General features: G+C 34.1%; 1 protein-coding gene across 1 annotated transcript in view; it reads left to right on the top strand.

The window, feature by feature from the left end:
• Positions 1-21,242, top strand: part of EYS (eyes shut homolog) — a 1,768,122-nt gene that overhangs the window by 262,084 nt on the left and 1,484,796 nt on the right. The window contains 1 exon segment of the mRNA XM_042939126.1: positions 11,655-11,769. Within this exon segment, the coding sequence (XP_042795060.1) occupies positions 11,655-11,769 (115 nt within the window).

Raw genomic sequence — 21,242 nt, 5'->3', positions numbered from 1 at the left:
TGCCCATTATCAGCAAATCCTTTAAGTTCTCTCATAAATACTTTTAATGAATATGAACACTTTTATCATTATGAGGTAACATCTTTGTTCAAGCCACAAAAAATTCTCATCTGGAACAGTTTGATACCCCTCCCCCCACTTGACCTCCTTGTTTTGACTCTTCATTTAAGTATATGGAGGACATTAAATGAAAACCTCATTAAGAAAGCACTCATTTGAGTAAGGTGATGGAACATGCAACTTCCAGGAGAAAAAATGTCCATGAGAGAGAGAGAGTACTCCATGCACAATCACTGGCCTACTGAGGTCACACTAATGAGACCAGTGTCACTGGTCTGGAAAAAGAAGGGGAAAGTTGTGAAAATGGAGAGTAAACCAGAGATGAGACAGTAGCAGACCATGCCTGCTGCTCTAAGTCTTTGAGTGTTACTCTAAGTAAAATAGGAAGTATTACAGTGTTGCTGGCAAATGAAGAACATTGTCTTGCCTATATTATTTTAAAATGGTACTTTGTTGTGTTGAACTGTAGAGTGACACAGATAGAGGCAAAGAGATCTGTTAGGAGTTAATGTAGTAATCTAGATAGGAGAAGATAGTGATTTGGAACAGGATAGGAAAGAGAGGAATGGTAAGAAGTGGTTGAATTATGGACACATTTTTAAGATGGAATCAATTGGATATCCCCTTATACTGGATTGAATTAAAGAGAAAAAGAGTAAATATATTAGAGGACAGGTTTGACATCATCTCAGATTTGCCATTATAGTGGTAAAACTATGGTTAAACTAAGTATGAGATAGTTTGCTTCTTTATCATCTCTTCCACACAAGACAGTGTATTTGTTTTTACATATGTTACTGCTCTGCCACTACCACTCAATGGGTTCCCGTAACATTTAAATAAAATATAAATTATTTAAAATGCTTAGAAGGCTAGCCATAAACTGCTTCTGCCTATTTCTCTACCATCATCTATGTTCCCTTTGATTACTCAACTGCTGAAATTTTAGTCTTTGAGAAGTTTCTGGAATACCTTAAGCATCTCCTATTTTCAAGCCTCTGTTATTTGTTGATCTCCTATTTAAAGGGCATTTCCCCCAGAAACTGTGGTGGTTTGATATGCACTTCATTGAGTGTTTTGCTCAAATATCTCCTCAAAATTTCTTTCCTGTCAATCTTGATAAACATTTGAAAATAGTTCTACTCAATTATTCTCTCCACATTTACTTGGCTTGTTAGCTTGCTTTCTTGATTGCTTCCTTTCAGCACTTATCATTATCTGTAATCATAATTTTATGTATTTATGATTTTTCTCCTGCCCCCTAGTCTAACATATTTATTTTTGTATTTTTTTTTCTAATAGAGAGAGCATGGGAGTGGGGAGGGGAGGGAAGGAGGAGCGGGAGAGAAAGAGACTCTTAAACAGGCTCCAAGCTCAGCGTGGAGCCCAATGTGGGGTTCCATCTCACAACCCTGAGATCATGACCTGAGCCAAAATCAAGGGTGGGATGCTTAACCAACTGAGACTCCCCAGGTACCCCCTGCAGTCTAACATATAGTAATGCACAGGGATCACTATTCTAATATTTTAATACTGCTTTTTTTCTCTCGGTTTGAAGTATATCATGCTAATTTTCATTAAAAAATACAGATATTTTTGTCTAATAGCATTGTTTTAGGTTTAAAGAACTATAAAAGAGGAATCATTTATTTTCTTGAGATCCAGAAAATTACTCAGTTTCTCAGTTAATGCAAAAAGTTAAATTGATAAAATGAATAGTATATAAGTTAGGCATCTGCCTTACAAGTCACAGAAGACAAGTGTATAGTGTTATTGCAAAGCTTCTATTGTAAGAATAGGTCTTTATTTACCTCAAAGGGTTTTTTCTAAGAAGTGGAATAGGTACATGACAGTGTTGAAATTGATACAAGTAACTCTGCATCAGAATTTCCATCTATAGATTATGAAACCAAAGGAGACAAAAGTAAACCACAATGCTTTCTATGTGACAAAAAATTACAACTCATTTATAACAGAGTGGTACAGACCCAGAAAAAAAAAAATGTAACAAAACCTCCTCCAAGTGTCCAAACAAGTGTTAGGAGTGTTTCAAGATAACAGAATCAGAGAAAATTATTTGGAGTTTATAACTGCCGCCTTCCATTTCCTAGAAGGGTATAGAGTTTGAAAGAGCCATTTCAGCAGCTAGAAAACTTTAAGCAAGAATATGCTCCCAATCCATGAGTGACACTGTTGATATGCTGTATTTGAAGCTAGCTGTTTAAAAATATCAAATAATTTTTAATTTTCAATTTTCATTTTTTGTTTTTTTCTGCAGTAGTTACTTCATTATTTTAGTGTATTACTGCAATAATTTTCCTACCAATTATTTATAACAGCATGGAACATTTCATGTTTAATTTTATTAAGTTTATGTTTTCCTCAATATTTTGAAAACTTGTAGTTAAAAACTTGTAGTTAAAATATGCTAAATATTTAGGTTCATTGATTTTTACGTGAATTCTCTACACCTTAAAAATAAATAAATGAAACACATGCCAGTATTTCTGCATTACATGAATTATTTGTCAAAATGCTGGTGATGAAGTTTTGCTGTCATTACTCTGTTTTATTTAATGTTGTGTTCCCAAAAGAGCCTGACACTTCTCATTACAATCAGTAGCATGTATTCCATACGTCATTGAACAAAGTTTGGGATACTCTGTCCAAGAATCAGAGTAAAGCTAATTGTCTAATAAATTTTGGCTTAATTGACAAAATGCAACCCAATTAATGGAGATACATTTCAGGCAGTTAAAGGAAATCATTTCAGGAGAAAAAAGAAATGGAGAAGATAAAAATGTGTTTTATTCTCCCCTAAATTTTCCACTAAAAATATTTTATTTCCATTATCTTTGCTTTTCCTTGTATCTTTTTCAGATCCTCTGTTCTTCTATATATTATCTCCCTTTTTACCATGAAAACTAATACCTTAAACATTTTCATCACAGTTATTTATGTCCCTCTTACTCTCTAGTTTCACAAAAAATACTTACCGTTTCTTACTACTTTCATATTTATTATACAACAATAGTTTTTTACAAAAAATGTAATTATACATTGTATATTCTAAGAACATGTGATCTGTAAGGCATTTCTTTCCCTTCTCCCCATACTTCTTTGACAAAAATGGTTGCTAGACACCTTGAACAACTACAGTGAGTTAGGTCTTAGCTTCCCTGACTATCTCAACAGAAGCAATCCATGCAGATTCTCTTGCTTTGTGAGCTAGCAAGTGTTTGTAAATTAGCAGAGAGACAACAGAACAATAACCAGAAAAGAGTGGCTACTCCATCAATATAAATACTTTGACTATTTGAGGGTAGGTCAAAATCAGCCTACTTAAGTATTCTTCTCCTTTGCCATAGTTAACTAAGTTCTGAATTTAAGGACTGAAGGCTTTCAGATGTTCAGTGATACCAAGGAGGAGAGAAGCCAGATCCATGTCCCTAAGGAAAGGACTGATGTCCTGGCTGCTTCAACTTTATTGGCCCAATTTTCCTTCCATTCACTGAAGGATACCCCACCTAAGACACTGAGTTAGCAAAGAAAAATATTGCATGCAATGGAGGCCAGAGACTTAGGAGAAGAACAGGAGTTAAAATAAAACCAATACAACTTGAGAATATTAAAATTTCTGGAGGAAAGAGAAGTCATATCAAATTAGATAACTGTAGTCAAAATAAGTGAAAAGATTCAAGAGGAAAACACAAATATATATGTACATATCAAGTCTACAGCTAAAAAACATACTATTCAATTTCACGTAGGTGGAAAATTGAAAGGAAATTGGTGACCCAAATTATGGAAATCTAGAATGCTTTATGGAAGATTTTAAAGTAGAGAAAAGAGTAAATTTATGGGGATCTGGTTTTATCTTCATGTACATTCATGACCTAACCCTAAATTTATCATGGTTTTATGAAATAGTAATTGTCTCATGGGCAACTGTCCCTGATGCACACTTAGTAAAATAGCAAATAGCTTTCTATATACTTTAACCTGATATACTTTTCTCTTGAAATATTCTACATCTAAGGTCTTTATTTTCTGTCATCTACCACTAAAAGATGAACCTCATGAGGGAAAACAAAACAAAACAAAAAACTTATCCATCGAATATGCACCATGGCTAGAAAAATAACTATCTACAGTAGGAGCTCAAGGATTAAAAATAACTATCTACAATAGGAGCTCAAGGATTATTTATTGAAGAGCTTAATATGAATTAGTTAATGAATCATGAAAAAAAATTGAGTATCTTGGAGAATAGATCAAGGAGATGTAACATGTACTTGATAGCCGCTCTAGAAGGAGTAAAAAGAACATATGAAGGAGAAGCAATAATTAATCAAATTGTAGAATATTTCTTTGAGCTGGAGCAAGAGCTGAGTCTGAGTATTAAAAATGCTCTCTATCCAAGCTAGATTGATGATAAAAAAAACACATAATGAAATATCTATCAAGCTTTAAGGCAGGAAAAAACAATTTACCTACAAAGGAAAAGTAACCAGTATGGCATCGCATTGTTTAATTTCAACACCAGTAGCTTCGGGATAGTGGTATAGCATTTATAGATTTAGAAAACATCTGTAGACTACCAGGAGAAAATATTGCCTCCCCAAAATCTTACACATGACTACTATATATTGGGTGGTGAGAGAACTATTTATATTTATGCAGACAATCAGAAAACTTATCATCCAGGTGATCTATATGAAGAAGGTAACTGGAAAATATTCTTTCTAAAAATAAAATGTAGTAGAATAGAAATGTCAAAAAGGGAATATGAAGTAAAAATGAGGGTGTTGAAAAAAATGAAGATTAAAATGTGTGCTTGTGCGTGTACATGTGCATGTACTCACATATGTGTACATATACTCACATAGGTAAATATAAATAGATAATGATAGAATATCTAGGTACATATATAAAATAGGTGCTAAAATAGGAGTCCTGAAACCGATGGGGCATCCAGTGGAAGAAATCTTATTTAAGGTGTAGAACTAAAAGAAATAAATTATTTGAGCAAGGTCCCAAGATTTATAAATGGAAAGGAAAGGAATGTAGACATCATGACGAAGAACTATGGGGTTCCATAGGGAAGATTATGTATCCAGATTGATGAAACAATTAGCAATTTTTTTGCCCCCCCCCCCACACCAAAGTAAAGATTATGTGATTGACTACATCAAGGAAATAGAAGGTTACCATTAGTGGAATATAAATGTTTGAGAGCCTTTCTGAACTATGAAGAGGAGAAGTACAATAAATAGCAACTGAAATCAGAATAAAAGAAATAATATAAGAACATGTTAAATATGAGAACATATTAAAAGTATGAAGAAAATTACCAAATACTAATTGGCACTGTGTAGTTTTCTTCCTGTTAATAAATGTGAACAGGATTTCAAATTTTGTTCATTCTGGCTTCTGAACATCTCTTCTATTTGTTTATTCTTCTCTATACTGCTATAGAGTGTATTTCATTTCTCCTATATTACTATAATAGTCCATGATTAGTCTCCAAACTGCAGTTTTCCACAAACTCAACCTCCATTCTCCTGCCAGACTAGTTATAAAAGATCTAGGCATATTGAAGCAAATTTCAATTTTTAAATTGATGTCATCATACTTCAGGATCAAATCCAGATGAAATCCAGATAGTTTATATGTCATGAACACTGAGGATGCTGCAGTGGAGGCATATAGCTGTCTGATATGGAGTTAGGCAAAACTGGAGTTAAGTATGCATATTCATTAACTGGTCTTAATGGAATAATGCCTAATAAAGGCATTTAACTGTGGTCATGACTACTTGCATTTATGCATGTAAGGTAACATGTTGAACTTGGAAATGCATGAAGGAAGGAAGGAAGGAAGGAAGGAAGGAAGGAAGGAAGGAAAGAAAGAAAGAAAGAAAGAAAGAAAGAAAGAAGGGGAGAAGGAAGGAAGGAGAAAAAAGAAAATAAAAGAGGAAAGATTCTGTGAAACCCTAAAAGAAAATTTCTCTTCAAAAAGGAGAATTCATCTCAAGGGTGGGAATGAGTACCAGTACCTGGATTCATCCATTGAACTCCTGAACTCCTGATTGTAAAGAGCTATGTGTAAATCAAAGGGATCTAAGTATGCAGACTTCTGCTATGAGAATCATTTAAATGCATGGATCTCCAAGGAGGTAAGACAGTTACCGAGCTACTTTATAGCAAAAGTTTGAGTAATAGAGGTTATGAGTGAAGTAGGCAAAGCCATGGCCAGTGGAAGGCTGAGAAGCAGCGTGGACTGACAGTGTTAATGGCATGCACAGTAGAAAGTTTGGCATGGTTGGGGTAGAGTATAGATGTGGAGGTATGAGCAGTAAAGTTAACACAGTGTTCTGGGAAGAGTGGCAGCTGTTGCAGTAGAGCCAGCATGGAGATCAGTGTTACAGTTCAGGCCCTGGAGAATTTGAGTTTATAAAATGATCACAGTGTAAGGAGAAATAGAGGCATGAGCAGCACCATGGATTTACGTGATCCCATTATACTAGTGGATGGCAGATAATAGAAGGGAACAGCAGTTGTGAAGGTAAGCAGATGAGGCTTTCCCTTAATTTCAGATCTAAAAGTTGACCTGACACCTCTTTCTCTCTCTGGAGTGTCTCAATCTCACCTTTTTTTTTTTTTTTTTTTTTTTTTTTTTAACTTCAGTTAAAGAGATTTAAGATAATTATAGTCTTCAATATAATGACGTATTACCATTGATTCATACAAAGCCTATTTCATCATTTATACTTGTTTAGTTGCTTATTTTCTTTTTACTTTTTAATGTTTATTTATTTTTGAGATAGAGACAGAGCATGAGCAGTGAAGGGGCAGGGAGAGAGGGAGACACAGAATCTGAAGGAGGCTCCAGGCCCTGAGCTGTCAGCACAGAGCCCAACACGGGGCTCGAACTCGTCAACTGTGAGATCATGACCTGAGCTGAAGTCAGACGCTCAACCTACTGAGCCACCCAGGCACCCCTAATTGTTTATTTTCTTTCATTTCAGTTCCCTACTTCCAAATCTCCTGGTTTTCAGTCTTACATTTTGATACTTAGGTAACTCTTACAAATTCCTTCATGATCACCTTCTCCTTTCTCTTCTCTTGCTACTCTCATTATTCACTTTGAGCTCTAGTCGTAGAGAACTGCTTATAGTTGCCTGAGAACAAAATGTTCTGTTTCTTCTCAGTTCAAGAGTAAAATATACATTTTATGAGAGAAAAGAAAAGCTAAGATGATGCTAAATTAATTATATTTAAAATATACAATGAAAATTGGAATCATTAACGTGAAACTTTTGATGACCAAGGTTTCTGAAGAAGAATGGACAATTTGGACATGAATTGGTTTCTTGTTTATAATATCCTTGGATTATTGGTGGTATGGAGGAGTGATGGTGGGCCAGGATGGTGGATTAGAATGACCTCTTACATTAGAAGTTGTCTCCTTTCTGTAGGCGCTTTGGAATATCATGGCAGAAATATGGATGTAAATATATATTTATTACATCTGATTATTTCTTCAGGATAAATTCCTAGAAATATAATTTTGTGTCAATAGATACAACATATTTATTTTCATTTTCAAGTATGGATTTAGTGGTAACTATTATTGTAAATTTTGAGTCTTTTGCGTCCAAATTCTGAAAATTTTTGATACTTGATAGATAACTAGCAAACATCTTCTTAGAATCAAGACTAACATATCACAAGAATCATCTCTTTAATAGGAATTTGAATTCTTCATTCATATAAATAAATAAGTCCAGCATCTTTTAGTTAGTTCCACCAAATATTTGTTCTATTCAACCTTTATTTTCATTCAATTTTGGCAATCTATATTTTGACATAAACTTTTTGGCATAATTGCACTAAGGAATATGTAGTGTTGTTATCTTCCATTTGTCCTCATATTCCCTTTTGCATTTTTATTTTTGTGTATTTGTGTTCTTTCTCTTGATTTCTTAATTACACATTCTGGAAAAATATATATCTCATGATCTTTTAAAGAAATGACTCTGGCCTCATTAATTGTAGTACTTTTCTCTTGATGCAAAATATAGTCAGCGTAATTTTGTACTAAGACTTCATTTAAAATAAAATTATTGGGCACTGTATTTTGCTTAAAATTTATGCCTGTTGTAATGTCATAGGGAATGTATCAGTAACCCAGTATAGTTTACTTTATGAAGGTTGAAATATGAATGAAGAAAGGGTAGAAAAGCTAAATATAATAAGGTTTACAGAAAATTGCCAAATATTAGCTATTGTGTTCTGATATTCACACAAACCAGTTCATAAAATGTATCTTTGTCCTTATCAAGCTTTTAAAATATTCTGATTCACTGTGTTTTAAGTGTTTATTTTTTATATTTTATTTCTTCCACTTTTTGCTATATATTCCCAAATATGAATTATATACTTCTGATGGATTTGGGGGGGGGGGTGAGGTGACAATTCTGACTTTAGTGTTTATATTGAACATATTTTATTTCTACGTACTTTAACATCAAAGCATTTCGTTCTTAACTCTTTGCTCCATTTTATTTTTGTTAGCTACTAAGTCACCTCCCTGTTTATATGCTATTTCACCATATTATTTTCTGTATTGTATTTCATGAAAATCATATCTGTCTAAGTTATTGAGGCAAATATTGATGCTATTTGAAATTTCTTTCTCTTTCATTTATTTTTCCTTTAGAATTTTTCATCTTTACTTGCACTTTTGTAATAGAATTTCTCAAAGCATCTGTATTATTCTAGAGTTTGCTTTTATTTCTTTTTGTTTGATTTTATTTTCTCTAGTTTAAAGTCTTTTTTTTTTTTAGAAAGAGAGAGGAATGGGAGAAGGGCAGAGGGAGAGAGAATCGTAAGCAGACTCCACTGCTTAGTATAGAGACTGACACAGGCTCAATCTCACCACTACTATGAGATCATGACCTGAGTCAAAATCAGGAGTCACTCACTTAACCGAGCCACCCAGGCACCCCTGGTTTAAATTCTTGTGTTAAGAATAGTAGCCTTTTCTTTCCTTGCCTGCAGACTGAGTTGTTAGGATGTCATTAGGATGAGGTTCAAGAGCTCCTCTTAGATTTCAAACCATGAGTAGGAGTGGAGGCATGGAAGGTTGATATCCTGTTAACTCAACAGAAAAATTTTCTCATGGATTTCCTTTGCCTTTGGGTTAAACCTCCCTAGGCCAAGTATTATAAATGGTGTTTTGGGGCTTCCTTCTAGGTATGTTGTGAGGGTGCTAATACTTCGGCCCAATTTTTCATAATTAGTAAGTTCTGCTTTTTTTAGAAACATCTTTCTAGGAGTTGAAACCTGTTGATCTGATTTCATGAATGACTATAGCTCTGATCCTTCTCTTTGGAAACCATACTCCAGAATAAGTCTAAATACTACACTTGTCCTTAGTTAGTCGTCAACAGTTGGATTCATTCCCTCCCAAAGGAAAATTGAGATATGATAAGTATTACTCACCAAACCAAAATTTTAAGTCATTCTGATGTTTCCTTATTCCTGCTACTTCTGTTTTTCTACTCCCATTAGAAATGAGTGAGAATGCTTCCTTTCATAACCAAGTGATACTTGGAGTGATTTCTGGGTTTCTAGGTAGATCCTCAGAATGAGAGAAGTAAGGTAAACATGTCCTAACAGTTTTTATTAATGGAGTAGCAATATAACGCATATAAAGTTAGACCATACTTAATTTTAATAACATCTCTAAAACTAGTCATATGACCAAAGTAAATCTCTTAACTTCTCTGAGTTTCTTAATTTAATATAGTGGTAATAATATGTATCACACAGTGTTTATAAGGATTAAATGTGAAAATAAGAAAATAGTGTGAAAATAATTAAACTAGTGGCTGGAACATAGTAGGTGCTAAAAAATGGATGGCATTGCTGACACAACGGAGGGAATGATTTAATTCTACAAGTTGAAAGTGCCATGCTGTGCCTTGAACAGCAGGGAAAGAGAATTACTAAGTATTTTACTGATGCTGTTTCCATTAAACTGTGTCAACATGGCCTTTGATTCCTTCTTTTATGAAATTCTCCTGTGTTCTTAAAATAAACTTGAAATAATTAATATATTGTACAATTTGCTTCATTATTAAATCAGTTTAAAACAACTTTGTCTTAAGAAGTATTATTTCGGTCTTCAAATCACTAGTATCCACTTTAGAGAGACACATCATCATTTAATTTGGTGCTCCATTCACTTTTGATAGAAAGTTTACTAAATGTGATTTAAAGTACAGGAATATTTCTCACAAATTAATAAGTGAGGGCAAAGAAAGACAGAACACCGTGTGTTCTTAGCATCTTATTGATTGCAGCTCATGAATTGAAGTAAACTGGTATCTAGATTTGTTTGTGCATGTCTGAACCTATTGATAGAGATGCTATCAGCCAAGGATGCCTGGGGAATCACCCGGGCCAATACCACTTGTGGCGGCTTCTGCATATGTTTCCCCCACAGGAGCCAATGTTATGGCTGGACTGCCCCCTGTGGCTCGTATGATTGCAAGATGCACCTAGCATTAACCATCAGGGATCTTTGAAAAACAAGGTTTAGCATTCCCAAGTTCTGGGGGGTGCAAGGCATGCCCACAGGCCAGCAGCCAAGTTGCTGGCAGAGAGAGAGAGAGGAAATATGTGGACCTAGGTTTCTGCTTTCATTGGAGTCAAGAGTGGGGTGTCTGCAGTTTCACAGATTCATTCTTTACTGGTGAATTTAGAACGAAAGAGTGAGAATTAGGGAGTGGGAAAGGAAATGCAGGGTCACTCAGGTAGTCAGATATTTAGTTACACAGGAGTTTGTTAAAAGGGAACTTCATGGGAAGGGAAGGCCTGGCTTCTGATCTAGTTGTATAGCTAGTAGCTGTGTCATACAGCTGGCAATATATTTACTAGGGATGGATGTCTGAAGTGGATGCCTTGTCAATCAAAAGATTGATGTCAGGCATTCTCATTACAATCAAAAAAGCTTATTCCTAGGCATTTATACTACAACAAGATTGCTTTATTTTTTTTTTTTAAAGTAAGGATGAACATAAATAAATCTCTGCAATTAGCCCAATTGTGGCCATACCATTACTGTTCAATGTAACTCTCTATACTATGTCTCAAATTCATGTGTGTCATAAGATCCTTGTAACAAATCATCAGTGGAGAATGGCTTTACTAAGCATTAGAAATCTCACCTGTCATCTTTCTTTTTCACATTTTAATGATGGTCTTATTTATTCCAATAGTTTTCTAAAACCTGTGTTTTATTGTTAAGTATTCAATTAGGCCTAAGTTTATTTTACTTTTAAATTCTCAAAAGATGATATTAAGGCTATTAAATGAATAGCCTTTCCTGGAGAAATTATCAGATTCTCACTAAATGACTAAGAACAGATATGCATAGACAAAATTAATGGTTGAAAATATCAGGTAGTAATATGCGTTGTATGTAATTTAAACAAAGCATTATTATTTTTGTCAGATTGTTAATAGACTTTTGTGATAATATTTACATTGTAACTTTTCTTATTTACATGGATGTATTTACAGTTGTTTGCTAGGATTTACTGGAAAAAACTGTGAGAAAGTAATTGACCACTGTAGACTGCTCAGCATCAACTGTCTGAATGAAGGATGGCATTTCAATATAAGTGGAAGATTCAGAGTAAGTAATTTCATACATGGCAGAGTAATTTAGCACTTGAAAATACAATAGCTTCAGGCAGTCTGTATTTCAAATGCTTTTATTAATCTAAGCCAGAGAATTATATCCTTATAGGTATATTTAACCATGACTTCTATAAATTTAGTAGTAGACATGTTTAACTTATAAGAATTATGTAGGAAGGGCATTAATAAGAGTTCTAGTAAGTGTGTTTATTGTAAAATAAGTATATAGTTAATTGAATCCTGGTGATATATCTCTGTATATATAAAACCACAGTCACTAATGCCTTAGCTCTTAAATTAGATGGAGAATAAAATTAGTCTTGGAGTTACAATATACAAATATGCTCTTTTTTTGGTGGATAGTTTTTAAAATGACTTTACAAATACACAATGGGTGTGCTGCACACAATGTAAGGCATATCCTACAACTCAGCATTTCCACTTTTATTATGTTTCCTGGAGAAATTATCAGGTGTGCACTGAAAGAGACATACAAGAATTTTCATGGCAAACCTGAAACAAACTAAAGACTATGGATAGGACAGTGGGTAAATTCATCATGGCATAGTCACACTGTGGAATTATGATGAGTGGTTAAAATAAGTGAACAATAGTGGCATGTATTATTACTTAATAAGTATCAAACATAATGTTGAATTTTAAAATCTTATTCAAGTCTGGTAGATATATACATAGTCTGATAATGATGAGTTATTTTTTAACTATTTAAATATTTTCTGATTATGTAAATATATAGCAAAAATATAAATACATATATCAGAAATACACACACTGGCTTTACTAGAAGAGTTCTCCAAGGGGACAGGTGGGGAAAGAAATCAGGGAGGGTACAAAGGGAACTTGAAATCTGTTTATGATGCTTTATTTCATTTTTTAAAAAAAGTTTATTTATTTCTTTTGAGAGACAGAAAGAGCATACACGAGCAGGGGAGGGACAGAGAGAGAGAGAGAGAGAGGGAGAATCCCAAGCAGGGTCCATGCTGTCAGCATGGAGCCCAATGCAGGGCTTGATCCCACAAGCAGTAGGGTTATGACCTGAGGCAAAATCAAGAGTTGGACACTTAACCACCTGAACCACCCAGGTTCCCCTATCATGCTTTATTTCTTAAAACAGTTCTGGCAAATGAGGGTAGGATTATGGCCTTTTATTTTTTTCTTTAAATACAAAATATTTTAATGAAATATTTTTTTAAGTGATGAAAAGCCAACTTATGAAATGAATCATGGACAAATTTATATGTATACATTTGTCTACTTCTGGAAACATGCTAAAATATAATAGTGTTACTGTACAATAATATACAGGATTAGAACATAATATTTATTTTGCATCTGTAATACCTTAGATATTATAGCATATCATTTATAGTCATTACTTCATTTGATCTCATTGATTTCATATTTTAATTTTCTTTTTAACACCCAGTGCTTATCCCAACAGGTGCCCTCCTCCATGCCCATCACCCATTTTCCCCTCTCCCCCACCCCCCATCAACCCTCAGTTTATTCTCAGTTTTTAAGAGTCTCTTATAGTTTGTCTCCCTCCGTCTCTTTTTTTTTCTTCCCCTCCCCCATGGTCTTCTGTTAAGTTTCTCAGGATCCACATAAGAGTGAAAACATACGGGGGCGCCTGGGTGGCGCAGTCGGTTAAGCGTCCGACTTCAGCCAGGTCACGATCTCGCGGTCCGTGAGTTCGAGCCCCGCGTCGGGCTCTGGGCTGATGGCTCGGAGCCTGGAGCCTGTTTCCGATTCTGTGTCTCCCTCTCTCTCTGCCCCTCCCCCGTTCATGCTCTGTCTCTCTCTGTCCCAAAAATAAAAAAAAATAAAAAATTAAAAAAAAAAAAAAAGAGTGAAAACATACGGTATCTGTCTTTCTCTGTATGACTTTTTTCACTTAGCATAACACTCTCCAGTTCCATCCACGTTGTTACAAAAGGCCATATTTCATTCTTTCTCATTGCCAAGTAGTATTCCATGATCTACGCTTAAATACCATTCAATTTATAGAAACTTAAAATGTCTGTTGAGCTTTTAATATTTAACTAAGTTCATACATTTTGATACGGAGGGATTAAGATAGATTTAAACTTACTCTATGCAACTCCAGAACTCATACTTTTAGATACTGTGTACGTACCTACTTTCAGTACAAACAATGTACTAGCACTTCTTTTTCCTTTAAACTATATTTACCCTTTCCTTAATAGGAGATTGTCTAATTGAAATGTCTCTCCTACTTTGGTTTGAATTTCTTTTATATTACTTATGTTTTGGGTTTTCATTTATGTTTTGTTTCAAGATAGTCTCTGAGCATTTATCCTGATGTTTATTTTTAATTTTCTCTTCCTCCACCATCATTTCTCTGTAGGAAATCTCACCTATTCTAGTGTCTCAACAAGTTATGTTACTGACTCTGAATCCAGTTTTAATTTATTTTTTAAAGAGCTTGACTGAAGTTATCATCACCTTGACAAATCTGCCTTCTCTATAATTCTACCTTAAATTAATGACTTCCATTAAATAAAATATTAGCAAGAAAGGAATACTATCGTCCTTCTCACTGGGTTAAAATTTTGATGATGATGAAAATAATATGCATTCCTAATGGTCTTAACAATAGAATATTGCTTCAGATATATAATTTTCCTTACTGATTAATAATCATAGTTATGGCTATACTGAAGTTCTGAAATAGTTTATATTTAAGTTAAGTAATTTAAAATTTAATGTGTATTCACAAATATATTGTTCATATTGTGTAATGGTTATGAATGGTGGGAATTAACACTATTTTTCATGATATTTAAGTTCACTGTAATATATTAAAGAAAACAAAATGCATATTATATTCAAATTAATTTTGGAAGTAAATACAAAATGCAATTTTTAAGGTATAATATTTTTTGGAATTTTTTAAATGACATTTTTTCCACTTTGATGTTTGTGTTACTAATTTTTTAGCATGTCAAACAATATCAGGGTTTTATATGTTAAGCTATAACATTTTAAGGAGAGATATAAACTATTCCTTCTCCTTAGAGAAAAATATATTTACATTCAGAAGGAAGGAAAAGAGAGGGTATAAAACAAGTAAATAGTAATATGATATACTTAAATCCAGCTATATCCAGGATCACAGTAAATATAAATTGATTACACACTTCCATTAATAGGCAGAGATATTACTAATGGCAGATGAAACAAACTCAAATATTTAAAAGATACTTATTTCATATAAAAAGACATGTTGAAAGCAAAATAATGAGAGAGAGATATATAAAAACTAAACAAAGTAAAATAATGAGAGAGAGATATGTAAAAATTAAGCAAAATAAATACTGGTGTAGTCTTATTAATAAAAAATCTTCATTACATGTAGATTTCAATGTAACAAACTATTAAAAATGACTTTATTTCATAAACATAAGCAGGTCAACTAATCATATTGAATTGTACATTTAATAACAGAGCTTCAAAATATATGCAGCAGAAACTGACATAATCCAAAAGAGAAATAAGTAAAACTACACTTATACTTGAGATGTGAGTACCTCCCATTCAGTAATCGGTAGAATAAATAGACAGAAAATCAGTAAAGATATACAAAATGCAGATGGTACTATCAATCCACTTAGCTAAATGACAACAAAATGTAACACACAATAGTTGCAGATTATTCTTCTCAACAACACACAGACCTTATTTGGAGGCCTATTTCATTACAGGGGAGCAGAGGGACTCAGCTGGGACATTTCCCATGTGCCTCCAGAGAGACCTCTTTATGGAAGGGGGCACATTTTTCCACATTGACTTAATATTTTTACACTCTTAGGCCTCTTTTTCTTTCCCTCCCCACCAAGCCCATAAAGAGTCCAGAACCTTTTTTTCAAGGCTCCTTAGCAATGAGAAGTTTCCTTCATCTGTGCTGCATTCACTGGGACTCTTGCCCCATGTTGTTCCTCAGGGGAAAAAATGTCTGGTACCACTTTGTTGCTGTTGATGGCAGTGTAGTGGTAAGTGAATAGAGGCTTGAATATTACTACTTTTATTAAGCTCCATGTCTTAATCACCTTGGCACTTGATTGCTTGCCAAGAAATTAAAAAATACTCTGTCATAGTGGAGCATATTTGTTACTTCATGCAAAACTATATGTATATTTTATTAGTCATTTTTAAAGAAAAAACAATAAATTTAGACACTAGATTTTTATAGATGATCTTTAGATAAAAAAGCAAGTGGAAAATAAACGCACTTTTAAAATGTTCAAACTTTCTAAAAATCAACGAAATATCATTTGAGGCAATATGGACCTATCATTTTATACTTCTGCATTAAAACCCAAAAGTATACACACTTAATGAGACAGCCTTTTCACATGTATTTGGGGAAAATAGGACTGCCAGTTGGAAATTTAGAGCATATACCTAAGTTTTTCCATCTGTAATAATTCAATATTTAGAAATACCTAAAGTAAGAAAGCAGAATTATATTAAACATGTATAGAAAATATTCACTATGTTATTATTTATTTTAGAATAAAAGTAAACAAATTAAGCAAACAAGAATAGCTTAAAATTATAATGTATCCCTATAATAAAATATGCATCTAATTTAGAGTATGTTTTTGAACTGTATTATGATACTTGTAAATTACTCAGATCAAAATGTTTAATGAGAAATGGCTATATTATTCTAACTTTAATTTGGGGTTAGATGTGTATATATAAGGTATTTAGCTTCTTGTAACAAAGTAAAATATGTACTTCCTGAATTGTGGGACAGGTCAATAGGCATGTCAGCACTACTCCCACAGAGATTATCCATTGGACTTCACCTCTTTGAGTGTTCAGACATCATGAAAGATTATATGTCAAGACCCCAGTCTTTTTCAGGCAGTAAGAAGTGCGGGGAGCAGGGGGAGCCAGTTAGATGGTACAAGGTGGTGTAGCTTCTGATGTCTTCTGTCCCCATAATCACTCAGCATTTTGTAATATCTTAATAAATATAAATTTCTCCTATATATTTGTATTGACTTAATAGAAAGAGTGAATTATCTGAGGCCTGCAACCTATGTAGTCTAGGGACAAGTTAATATACACAGAGACAGGGAAACAGGGAACTAGAGAGAAAATCATGGGGCTGAGAGGCTCTGAGTCAAAATCCAGATCTAAACACCAAGGTTAACCAGAGTTGCGATGGCCAGTGGAGCCTGAATGATATTTGTATTGTACAGATGTGTATAATAAGGGTTAAAAGAAAATAAACCAACAACCTGGCAGTGGTTTACCCCTGTTAATGGAATTAGACTAAAATTATAATCAGAAAAAATGTTTTATTTTTTTGAATATACATTTAATTGGAGTATTATGAAGAATAAAACATATTCCGTAACAACTTTGACATTGAAAAGTTTATATTAAATGCAACAGGCTCAACAATATTAGGAGTAAAAAAAAGAATGTAGGTCAGAACTTTATTAATTCTAAGCCATGCTCTTCATCATGAGTTAAATTTCCCTTTTTTCAATTCATTTTCTCTATAATTAAAGTGGCAAAATGATGCTGAACCTTCTCATTGAAATTATGATGAGGAATTTCTAATCAAGCAGTTTCACAATGTCAATATTAATCTCAATATTAATAATATAAATAGCTCCCATGGTAAAACAATTGTTACTTCCCAAATGAGAGTCAGATTTCTCATAACCACAAAAACTAAGTCACTGAAAAAAATTAAGAGCTCATAGTAAAAAAAGGGTAAAATACTATTCTTATTGTCATTTCGTGTTTATAAAAATGAATAGCGGCACCTGGGTGGCTCAGTTAGTTGAGCATTCTACTCTTGATAGTGACTCAGGTTGTGATCCCACAGTTTTGATATCCAGTCCTGCATCGGCTCTGGTTGAGCATGTAGCCTGTTTGGGATTCTTTCTCTTCCCTCTCTCTCTGCTTCTCCCCCAGTCACGCATGCATTCTCTCTCTCTCTCTCTCTCTCTCTTTCTCAAAATAAATTAATTAATATCTTAATATCAAATTAAAAATAATCGGACGACTGGGTGGTTCAGTCAGTTAGGTGTTGGACTTCAGCTCAGGTCATGATCTCACAGTTCATGAGTTTGAGCCCCACATCGGGCTCTGTGCCAACAGGTTGGACCTGGAGTTTGCTTTGGATTCTGTGTCTCCCTCTTTCTCTGCCCCTCCCCTGATTGTGCTCTCTCTGTCTCTTAAAAATAAAATAAACATTAAAAAATTGTTTTAAAAATTAAAAAATGAAAACTAAAGTAAGAAATATGATTGATATTATGCACACTATAAAGCTAGAATATAGACACTATGCAATTAAATACTATTTTCATTGCATCATACCAATGATTCAGGATTTCTTTGCCTTAGAGTTTCAATGATTTACTAATAAATTTAATTTAATTTTTGATACATAATATACACAGAGCCACAATTTCTGGTCTGTGCCTATTCAAATATTTTATAACATTCTGATTTTACGCCAGAATTGTTGCTGCTGCTTTTTATACCATCAAACAAAATGCCATGAGAGCTTTATACACTGGTCCTTTGGTTCTCTTCTTTTATAACTGGTTCAGGGATGCAGATATAAGGATGCAGTTCATGTTTTATCTCATCTTTTTAAGTTTCCTATAAGGTTTCATTGGGGAACCAACAAAAAAAAACCAAAATTTAAAACTCATCTAGTTTAACTTTACCATCTGTTTCATTCCTCTTTTCTATTTCCATCCTCTAGTTAAATCTTTTTTTTTTTACAATAATTTTCAACAAGCGTGACTTATGCAAACTCACACTGAACACTGAAAGAAGTAAAGCTCAAATTAGAATTCCATATGAATACAATTTGCATTTGGGGTGGGAGTTAGAGTTTTAAAATTGTAGTTGCAACAACAGAAAATCTAAACAGAATATTCCTCTCACTCTTTCCCTCTCTCCCTCTCTCCCTCCCTCCCTCCATCTCTCTCCGTCTCTCTCTCTCTCTCTCTCTCTCTCTCTCTCTCTTTTGCATTCACACACATATACCCAGACAAATTTGAAAGCTTACAACATTAAACTTTCCAGGGGCTAGATCAGGTAAGTATTTAACCAGAGGCTCAATTATTCTTTCTAGCTCACAGTAAAATAGCAACAGTTCCTTCAAAGTCCTTAGAAGAACCCAAGCATGCTCTCTCCTGGCCTCAGGGCCTTTATCTTGAAGATTTTGACTCAAATTTCTGATTTGTGGGGTTTTCCATTCTGTTTAGCTATTTTCTAAATGTTTACGTTTTCAGTAAGTTCTTTCCTAGACATCCAACTGAAATGCTAAATACTCACTTCTGGTCCATACACGTTATCTCCTTTTCATATGTTTTTTCTTAATAAATGCCATTCAGTTTCCCAGATAACAGTATAGTTCTTCACATATCTTTTTCATGGTCTATAAGACTATATTATGACGAAATTTAAGCTCTATATAGGTAAATACCTTTGTTTCTTTGTACTGGACTACCCTTCTTTCAGAGAAGGCAGCAAAATTCCAGCAAAAGCAAGTCATTCCAAGTGTAGTAGATAGGAGCCTATTTGGAGAGATGCTTCTATATAGGAAGAGTAAAGTTTCCATAAATTGACCAACAGGAGGTCTCTCTTAGTAATGGGGTCGTCAAAGCTATCTTGACATGGGATCTGGGGGGAGATACATGTCATGAAGGTAGAAAGAAATGTAATGCACAAAATACCCCCAATGTTGTTTTTTATGTAAAAAATGATAAAAAGTCAACAAATCAAAGAAAGGGACATTGGATAAGCTAAAGTTAAACATTGGATAAGTTAAGTTATGAACACTTAAAAATATTAGTTTGCACACATATACAAAATGGAAAAAAATCTAAAATTGACATTATGATCTGCTGATGAAGCCTAATAAGTTGAACAGAAAAGCTGAAACTTCTTCCTACTGGCCTATAACTATTCTAAGCTATTAAGGTACCTTGTAATTGTACCCTCAACCAGAAAATACACCAACATGTTCATTCTTTATCAGTCCTCAGAGACATTTCTTCAGGATTAAAGAATGGATGGGTAGTGCCATAGTTTGTGGTGAGAGATGTAGACATCTCTGGAAAAGAATAGGTAAGATCAGATACAAAAGCTCCCTGGAGCAATCAACTATAATTTTTGCCCACCGGGGGATACTTGGCAGTGTCTAGAGACATTTTTGGTTGTCACATAGAGATTGAGCCTGCTACTGCTATCTGGTGGATAGCGGCCAGGTTTACTGCCAGATATCCTGCAATGCACGTGACAGCCCTCCACAACAAAGAAATGTCAGGTTCAAAATATATGTATTGCTGTGGTTCAGAAAATCTGCCTTAGAGGAAATTTAGGCTGTGAAAGTCGGAAAATAATAAAACTGTGCACAGAAAGAAAAACAGACTTCATGAAAGTTAAAGAACCTCAGAACCATAGCATAAGATAGAATTCGTGTGAGAAATCTTTTTTTCTAGTTTATGTGAGCTCCGCAACTGAGTTAGGTACATAGAGTAGGTCAAATTGTTTTCCTGTTATTTTTCTTCCTTTCTTGGGAACAGACTCATTGCTTTCAGTTCAGAAAGAGGAATATATGCTGCTTGGTTACAAACTCTGCTTCTTTTTAATTTTTTTAAAGTTCATTTATTAATTTTTTGAGAGGGAGAGACAGTGTGAGCAGGGGATGGGCCGGAGAAAGGGAGACACAGAAGCTAAAGCAGGCTCCAGGCTGTAAGCTGTCGGTGCAGAGCCTGACACAGGTCTCGAACCACAAACCATGAGGGCATGACCTGAGCTGAAGTTGGTCGCTTAACCAACTGAGCCACCCAGGTGCCCCACAAACTCTGCTTTTTAACCCTTTCCTCTGAAATACTGAATTAGATTAAATTTGTTTGATTTTTTTCTGCTTATTATATTATTGAACATTTGGATGGAAAAATAGGTTAAGTAGCATGAAATGTGTGATAAGAATGAGTTCTCTCGACTTTGTTTTTAAGGAGAGGGGAGACAGGAGTAGGATTGAGTTATTGAACTGCTTGACGGAGTTTTAGGAAAGCTATATAATCAGGGTGCACTTCAGTAATCTTCTGATCCATGTCTTATACCTCAGAGACTGTTATTCCTTTGCTCTTCTCTCTCTTTCATAGACATGTTTCTCAATGACTTTCTCTCTCTACTTCATTAAGTGGGTAATTTATCCCATCCCTGTTGGACAGTTTTGGTGGGGAAGTTGACTATTGCCTGAAATAGTGTTTGAAAGAGAATAGTGGCCTCACATTAGCTTTAATCTTGTAAGTCTTTTCCTGTACATATATTACTTCTTTATTTTAGTTCTTCAATATATTTTAATCATTTGAATCACAATCATATTTTCAATAAGAAAGCACAAACAACATGTTTTGACTTGGAATGATTTTT

This window comes from Panthera leo, chromosome B2, assembly GCF_018350215.1.
Source record: "Panthera leo isolate Ple1 chromosome B2, P.leo_Ple1_pat1.1, whole genome shotgun sequence".
In the NCBI taxonomy this organism is placed as follows: Eukaryota; Metazoa; Chordata; class Mammalia; order Carnivora; family Felidae; genus Panthera; species Panthera leo.
Note: the sequence above shows the minus strand (reverse complement) of the source record. Positions and strands in the feature narration are given on the sequence as shown.